Source organism: Meriones unguiculatus, chromosome 8, assembly GCF_030254825.1.
Source record: "Meriones unguiculatus strain TT.TT164.6M chromosome 8, Bangor_MerUng_6.1, whole genome shotgun sequence".
In the NCBI taxonomy this organism is placed as follows: Eukaryota; Metazoa; Chordata; class Mammalia; order Rodentia; family Muridae; genus Meriones; species Meriones unguiculatus.
In genome coordinates, this window is record NC_083356.1 from 78,878,954 (window position 1) to 78,887,613 (window position 8,660).

The 8,660-nt window shown below is 46.3% G+C and overlaps 1 protein-coding gene across 1 annotated transcript; it reads left to right on the forward strand.

Annotated features, from left to right (window-relative positions):
• The first annotated feature begins 4,402 nt into the window (after positions 1–4,402).
• Positions 4,403–5,400, forward strand: LOC110560847 (olfactory receptor 5C1). Its single transcript, XM_021656956.2, has one exon. It carries the CDS (start codon positions 4,417–4,419, stop codon positions 5,398–5,400), a length of 984 nt encoding a protein of 327 aa, XP_021512631.1. The 5' UTR covers positions 4,403–4,416.
• Positions 5,401–8,660: the final 3,260 nt, after the last annotated feature.

Genomic DNA, 8,660 nt, shown 5'->3' on the forward strand with positions numbered 1-8,660 from the left:
CTAAAAAAATTGTTGAGAATCTTTTTTTTAAAAATTTTTATTAATTACAGTTTATTCACTTCACTTTGTATCCCACCTGTAGCCCCCTCCCTCATCTGCTCCCAATTCCACCTTCCCTCTCCTCATCTCCTCCCATGCCCCTCCCCAAGTCCACTGATAGGGAAGGTCCTCCTCCCCTTCCATCTGACCCTAGCTTATCAGGTCTCATCAGGACTGGCTGCAATCAGGTCCTCTATGACCTGGTAAAGCTGCTCTCCCCTCAGGGGGAGGTGATCAAAAAGCCAGCCACGGAGTTCATGTCAGAGACAGTCCCTGTTCCCATTACTAGGGAATTCACTTGGAGACTGAGCTGCCATGGGCTACATCTGTGCAAGGGTTTTAGGTTATCTCCATGCATGGTCCATGGTTGGAATATCAGTCTCAGAAAAGACCCCTGGGCCCAGATATTTTGGTTCTGTTGTTCCCCTTGTGGAGCTCCTGTCCCCTCCAGGTCTTTTTGTCTCCCCCTTCTTTCATAAGATTCCTTGCACTCTGCCCAGAGTTTGGCTATGAGTCTCAGCATCTGCTTTGGTATCCTGCTGGGTAGAGTCTTTCAGAGGCCCTCTGTGGAAGGTTCCTGTCCTGTTCCCTGTTTTCTCCATCTTCTGATGTCCATCACGTTTTGCCTTTCTGAATGAGGAAAGAGCATCTTACCCAGGGTCCTCCTTCTTGTTTATCTTCTTTAGGTGTACAGATTTTAGTATGATTATCCTGTATTATATATCTAATATCCACCTATAGGTGAGTATATGCCATGTGTGTCTTTCTGCTTCTGGGATACCTCACTCACTACGATCTTTTCTAGTTCCCACCATTTGCCTGCAAATTTCATGATTTCCTTGTTTGTAATTGCTGTGTAGTATTCCATTGTGTAGATGTACCAGAATTTCTGTATCCATTCCTCAGTTGAGGGACATTTGGGAGAATCTTTGAGCACTGTCTGCAGCAAAATGCTTTTCATAAAGTTTCACCATAAATCTTAATGACACCAGGTTAGAACCATTAACCTAGACCAAAATACTCAATCTGAATATGAGAGACTAAAGAAAGGCACCTAGAGACAGCATTAAGGGATAGACAATGAGATCATAGTTCATATCCCAACTCTGTCCTCCTTGTAGGTATGAGTCTTCCTCCTTTCCCTTCTTTCGAATGCAATGTTCTTACCTTTCAGGTAAGATTGTTCTAAACAGAGGAAGGAAACGGCTTGAGGCAGTGGCAGCAGAGATGAGAAAAGCCAGATGAGAATTCCTGCCGTGCCACCCACAGCCACCACAAATAAAGGAAACCCTTAAGGAATATTAGGAGAAAGGAAAGCTAGAAGCCAAGAGACATTGATCCAGACGGCCAGGCCGTTCTCAGTGAGTGCTGCAGGAGGTAGAGAGGCAGATGCATCGAGTCAGGACCTCTCTTCAGCTGAAGTACACCCCGCGTGAGCCTTCCTCGGTGTGTTCTTCCTCTCCCGGGAGAATGAACTATATTTTGCTAAATGTGGGTGATAGCCATTCTGGTCTGCCTGAAACTGAGAAGTTACACGGGGAGAGGCGTTCCGGGGTGAAGGTGGGGAATACCAAAGCAACTGTGAAGTTCTGTCCCTACTTTTCCCACCTTACAGATGGAGAAATGGAGAGATATCCGAAGCAGATTCTCCCCTCAGTCTGTAAAGGTGAGTGATATCTGCTTTTCATGTGGAAAGACCTAAATTCACAAGGGGTTGGCCATCAGCAGCGAGCGGACTTCACTCGTGGACATGCTGCGTCTGGGTGGGGCTGGAGCCACACAGCCATTTTGCTAAATATAATGTCCACGGTTTCTTCCATTTTCCTGCAAATGACAGAAAGTTGTTTTTTGTTTTTTGTTTTCTTCATGGCTGAATAAAATATATCAGTTAGATTTTGTTTTCATTATTTATTCATCTGTTGGGCCTCTGGGCTGTTTCTACATCTTAGCGATTCTGAAAACCAGCAATGAACACGGATGTGCAAGCACAGCAGGTGTGGATCTGTGTCTAGAGGGCAGAAGCTGGGGTTTCCCGGTTCTTGTGTATTTACCCTTCACTGTGCAGAGACACACGGGTAGGTACAGGGAACGTGGCAGTTTAAGGGCAGACACAAAGGAGCAATAGCTCACCTGTGGGCTGGCACTCAGAGAGCATACGGTGGCGAAAGAGCTGAGTTCTGCCGTGACCCACAGACACCAGCCTTTCAGAGCATGCACCCTGGGCTGACTGGAGCTCAGGTAGGGCCTGCCAATCTTTCGGCTACAGCTGCCTCTCACGTGATCATCTCTGGACCCTCCTCCTCCACCTCACCTCATCTCCTGCCTCACAAGCATTTCTGCGATAGGCTGTGGAGTCTTTTGAGTGTCCAAGAGTGGTACCGTTGGGTATCGTAGCAGTCTTGCTTTCGTTTTTTGAGAAGCCTCCACCTTGCTTTCCATAATGACTGTAGTTCGCAACCCCTACCAATAATGGATAACGGTTTCTCTCTGCCTACATCTTGCCAACATTCACTGTCCTTCATTTTGTTGGTAGTGGCCATTCAGACTAGAATGAGATAAAAATCTCAAAGTCATTTTACTCTGCATTTCTTTGATGGCTAAATATACTGAACATGTTAACTGTTTCATGTCTCTTTGTATACCTTATTTTGAGATCTGTCTGTTCAGATCACTGGCCCATTTACTGATGGGCAGTTTTTTTCCTCATGTTTAATTTTGCAGTTCTTTATATGTTCTAGATATTAACCCTTGTCTGGAGCTGGTCCCATTCTGCAGGCTGTCTATCCGTGCTGTTGAATTATTTTCTGGTGGAGAAGCTTTTCAGTTTCATGAGACTTCATTTGTCAATTCTTAGGGCTGTTTCCTGTGCTATTGTAGTTAGATTCAGAAATTTGTTGGCCATTCCTAGGTCTTAAAATGGTTTCCTTACGTGTGCCTTTAGTAGTCACAGTATTTCCGGTTTTAGAGGAAGGTCTTTGATCCACCTTAGATTAATTTTTTTTGCAAGAGAGATTGAGATCTAATTCCATTCTTATGAGGATGGATCTAGTTCTGTCAGCACCATTTGTTGATAAGACTCTTTTTCCAGTGCACAGTTTCATACATTTGTCAGAATTTAAGTGTCCAGCTGCATGGGTATCCCTGCATCTCCTATTATGTTCCATTGTTGACTGACTTTCTAATGCATAGACCATAACATTACATTCCATCCCTTAATATACACAGTTATTTATCCATTAATTTTTTAGCAGGGGCTTTAAAGATGGCTCAGCCATTAAGAACAAGCACAGCTTTCCAGAGGCCTGGAATTTAATTCCAGACAGGTTCAATTCCCAGCACCCACATCAGGTGGATTACAGCCACTTTTAACCTCTTTTCCAGAGAATCTGTGCCTCTTGCCTCTTTGACAGCCCACACACATGTGGAAGCCCAAACATGGATTCACATGTATACACATATTACAAATAAAATAATTCTAAAAGTTACTTTAATTTTAAAATCCTTTTAGGCCACATGTAGTAGTGCCCACCTTTAACCTCAGCACTCAGGAGGCAGTGACAGGCGGATCTCTGTGAGACAGAGGTCATTCTGGCTACATAGCAGGTTCTGGGGCAGCCAGGGCTCCATAGAGAGATCCAGATGGATGGATGGATGGATGGATGGATGGATGGATGGATGGATGGACAGATAGATAGACAGACAGATAGATCAAAAGGGTGAGATATTCTGGTGATGCATGCTGCATCAGGCACAGGTGAGACAGCTGCTTTGTTTCCTTGGGGTGGATCGTTTAGGGCCTCATACTGGAGATACACAAAGAAGTGAGTCCTAGATAAGGAGATAAATGAAAAACACAGGAGTGTGAAGCAACATTGCCTGGGGAGAACTTTGCTATTTTTGATTGCTTTAGAGTTGTTTCATCCTGTATTGAGCCAATGCGTCTGCTTCTGTTCACCGAACCTTCACTGAAAGCCCGTTATGAAAGCCTAGCGAGATGCCTCATATGCATTATCTTACTCCGTCCTTGCCACTCTCCCCTCTATACAGAGAATCAAAAAAAGGTCAACACTCATCCCCGTCCCTTCCACACCTGGTTGTCTTCCCAAGACACCTCCCAGCTCACATCCAATGAAAAGAAGTTCTCCCAACAACCCTCCAGGGCCATTCCAGGGAGACCTCTGCCCTTGTGCAGATGAAACTGCAGGGACTTCTCAGTCACAGGAACGGGGTATGACAGTTATGCAGCTTGTCAAAGGTTGCACGAGCACATCCAGTTAAAACTGGCCCCCAGAACACAGTACTCTGTTCTGTGGTGGGCATAGCCTTTCTCTCATCCCCCCCCCTTTCTTTCCCTCTTCTCAGGCCCCACCCGACAGGATGAGTTCAGAGAACTTCACCTGGTCCAGAGTTGTGCCTGCTGAATTCATCCTCCTGGGCATCACAGATCGTTGGGACCTACGTGTGACCCTCTTCCTGGTATTCCTGCCCATCTACCTCGTCAGCCTGCTGGGAAATGTGGGCATGGTGCTCCTCATCCGTGTGGACACCAGGCTCCACACGCCCATGTACTTCTTCCTGGCCAACCTTTCCCTGCTGGATGCCTTCTATTCCTCTGCCATTGGCCCCAAGATGCTAGTTGACCTCCTAATGTCCCGTGCCACCATCCCTTATGTAGCCTGTGCCCTCCAGATGTTTGTCTTTGCAGGGTTGGCTGATGCCGAGTGTTGCCTGCTAGCAGTCATGGCGTATGATCGCTACGTGGCCATCGGGAGCCCTCTCCTCTATACCACGGTTATGTCACCCCGTCTCCGCCTGGCCTTACTAGGGGTATCAAGCCTGGGTGGAGTGGTGAGTGCCTTTGTACATACAACCTTCACCTTCAGCCTGAGTTTCTGTGGCTCGCTGGAGGTCAACAGCTTCTTCTGCGATATTCCTCCCCTGCTGGCCATCTCCTGCAACGACACCAGTCTCAACGAACTCCTCCTTTTCGCCGTCTGTGGCTTCATCCAGACATCCACAGTGTTGGCTATTGCCGTGTCCTACGGCTTCATCGCTGGGGCCGTGATCCGCATGCAGTCAGCTGACGGCCGGCGCCGGGCAGCTTCCACTTGCGGCTCTCACCTCACAGCGGTGGCCATACTGTATGGGACCCTCATTTTCATGTACCTGCGTCCCAGCTCCAGCTACGCCCTGGATACTGACAAGATGGCATCTGTGTTCTACACTCTCGTCATTCCAGCTCTCAACCCGCTCATCTACAGCCTTAGAAACAAGGAAGTGAAGGAAGCCTTCCGGCGCACCTGGCGCCGATTCTGCTTCCCGGGGCGGGGCACCAGGGACTGGCCACAGGAAGCCGGTTAAAGAGGGAGAGACTCTTTCCGTCACTGTGGGTAAAGGCAGGTGCTCCTCTGACTTGGATGTTCTCCTGTCATTATTGAAGGGACTATGAAAGGGGAGGGAAATTTGAACGCACAGAGGGAGGCAGAAACCTGGGGTATTCTAGAGCAAGACCCAGAGAAAGCACCAAACCCAGGTAATGTTGCCGTCGAGCTGCCTTGGGTTCCTTGATGTTCAAAACACCTAAGTTGCTAGATGCCGCCTGGTGAGACGTCAGAGGTTCGGTTCCACCCGTGCATGTAAGATGCTGATCCCTAGAGTCCCTAGAGTCCCTCTATTCCTGTCCCGTTAGATTTTTTTCACTGCCAGTGAGTATGATCTTTGCTCCTTAGAACTTCAGGAAGACATCTTCAGAAGCGGTTCATGCCAGAATGGGAATGAATATGGTGAAACAAATACCCGCCCTGGCAGGCTGTGTCTCTTCAGCTATCTTGGGAGGTTGAAGAGATTGTTGGGGGGGCCATAGGCAGACAAGACATACTTTATTCAGCAGCACACAGGCGGCCACAAGCAGGCACACATTGAAGCACACAGGCCAGCACTGGGCCTGCAGACACACACACACACAAGCTGGCAAAGCCTAGAGCAGAGGGTAAGAGCTCGCAGCCCCTGATCTCAAGGCCACATTTATACAGAAGTCCACACTAGTGGCCTTCTGCCAGGTGTAGTTACATAACACATTGCATCACTACTTACTTTGAGGGTTCTCAGACTTGTGGTGTCAGCTATTTTGTGCTGACTCATAGCCCCCTGAATGTCCAGTGTCGGCCATATTTTAGCTGACTCATCAGATACGCACATGAGCAACATACCTAAACATAAGCTGTCCCTGTGGCCTTCTGTTTCTACACTGAGATACACATGAAAACATTTTAGGTGTCCGATTGACATTTAAGTCACTTTAAACTTTTGAGTTACGGATGGTGGTTAAGTTTTTCTTTAAGATTAACAGTAGGACTTGGTTTGTTGGGTAAGTTTAGCTAAATTTTGTTAAGGGTTACAAACATCCTCAGATTAACATACGGAGGCACAGGATTGCCATCATGAGTGGTTTGTGGTATGATATACTACCCAAAGACAACGTTGGGGTCAGGAAAAGAAATACTATAACTCTGACCACTTAGGCAATGGTCACAACCATGCTCCAAGTCCTGAGGCTTCAGATGGACCTTTGAAGTAGAGTTCTGTGTGTTTATCCACACAGAGTTCACAGTTTTTATGGATTTCCTTGGGTTTCTTGACTCAGCTGCATCTACCTAGGAAGCCCTTCCTTGCATGGTCAGGATGGAAATGAATGTAGAAGCTGCAGACAGGTGGAAGGCAGCCAATGCTAAGTGGCCAATTCTGCCTGACCCCCTTTCCAGTTCCTTGAGTGAGTATGGCTGATGGAGGACAGCGTGGTAAGGTGTGGGATTCAGTGTTCCATTATGAGTCCCAACAGACTTCCCTTGGAATCACTTCTGCAGGCTTTAACCAGGGGCTGGGCTGACCTTTCACACTCCCCTTCAGGAAGAAACCAGCCATTCCTCTAGCACTTAGATTGAAGAAACAGTAAAAGCTTCAGCTACAAGGTTGTCTATATCTATATATATATATATCTATAGAATATAAATATAGCCACATATATCCCCATCTATCTCTTCATATATACCTATGGCATCCTTGGCGGTCACAGGCTAATGGAGAAAAGAATGCAGCTAAGACATTTACTCAAATCTTAGAGAACATCATGGGTATCCTAACATCTTATCTTAGTACTGTTTGCTCAGAATTATTTCTGCCTTAAACTCTAAAGGGCTGTATTCTAAGATTATACTCAGTCTTGGGCAGGATGTTTCATTGCCATATTTCCTCCTGAGCTAGAATCTTTTTTGGGAGGGGTGTTGAACCCAGGAAAGCATACACACTAAGCAAGCAGCTGAGCTAGATTCTCAGCCCTCTTTGTTTTTTTATTTGAAGATGTAGTCTGGTGGCCTTGAACTTATTCTATAGCCCAAGCAGGCCCTGAATCTGTGATCCTCTTGCCTGAACCTCCCAAATAGCTAGAATCACAGACCTATCTGCTACTTAGACCTATCTAAATTGACATGTTGAGAGTGTACACACAATATCCCAAAGGGGTTTGTCCAGAAAAGGTCAGGGTAAGGCCTTCTAACACCCGAGTACTTCCCAGCTCCCCTATGAAGACTCATCTTGATTAGAAAAAGCTTCCAAAGGTAGATAATGCTATCCATCCTCACAGTCCTAAAGGATGGACATGGGTCCTTCACATGATTAGCAGTGGTAGAAAAGCCAGATACATAATTTTGTAGGTCCTAAAAATCAACTAGAAGGAACGTGAAGCCATAGTTATTATGTTGAGCCTATCTTATGGACAAGAAAACAAATTATTGCAAAGAGGGAAAGACAGAAGGACAGTAACAGAACCCAACCTGGAGGATAAAGAAGAAACAGACATACTCCTGTGCAAAAAATGAGACACCTCCACTCCCCTCACCTTACTATCTAATCTAAGTCAGATGAGTTATTTCCTTCCTAAATGCCTTTTGACATCATTTAGGAAGGAGTGTTAGGATAACCACAGATTTGGAATAGCAGTGACCAACGGAATTCTTAGGGGATGCTCATGGCACAAAGTCAGTCAGTTCCAGCAACATGGGAGAGAACTGAGTCCAAAGAGTTGCTGCTGGGAGTGGGAGCCGATGAGGCAGAGAAGGGAACTGAGCTCAGGGAGCCAATGACTTCTCGTGTAGGTTAACTGTCTTCCTGTCAAAGCAGTGAAGACAAACATGAAGAGTAAGGATCTGGGAAAGACAAGGGAACTCTGTGGTTGGATATTAAGCAAGGGGCTTCCATCTTTGATCAACAGGGAGTAGGGAATCGGTGGAAGTTTTTAAAATGAAAATGTTTCCTTTACGGTTGCTCTGACACTGTCATGAAAAGTCATTCCCACCCAAAATGCTGCATGTAGGCATAATTCCTTCATATGGCAAACACACATGCCCTCAACATACATCAGATTCCGTACTGAAAACATTCATGCACAAAGAAACATTCTTGTGTGTGTATCTGTCATACATATACACATATGCAATTGTACACATACGTACATACACACAAACATATAGAGAGCCACATGTTTCTGTAGCTGCCTGAGGCGGCACAGTCCTTACACACACTCCTGCAGCCTAGAAACACTCAGCCATGGTGCACCTGGCAGGAGG

Bases quoted from the DNA above. Each gene is read 5' to 3' on its own strand.
- LOC110560847 (XM_021656956.2), top strand. From the start codon at position 4,417: ATGAGTTCAGAGAACTTCACCTGGTCCAGAGTTGTGCCTGCTGAATTC.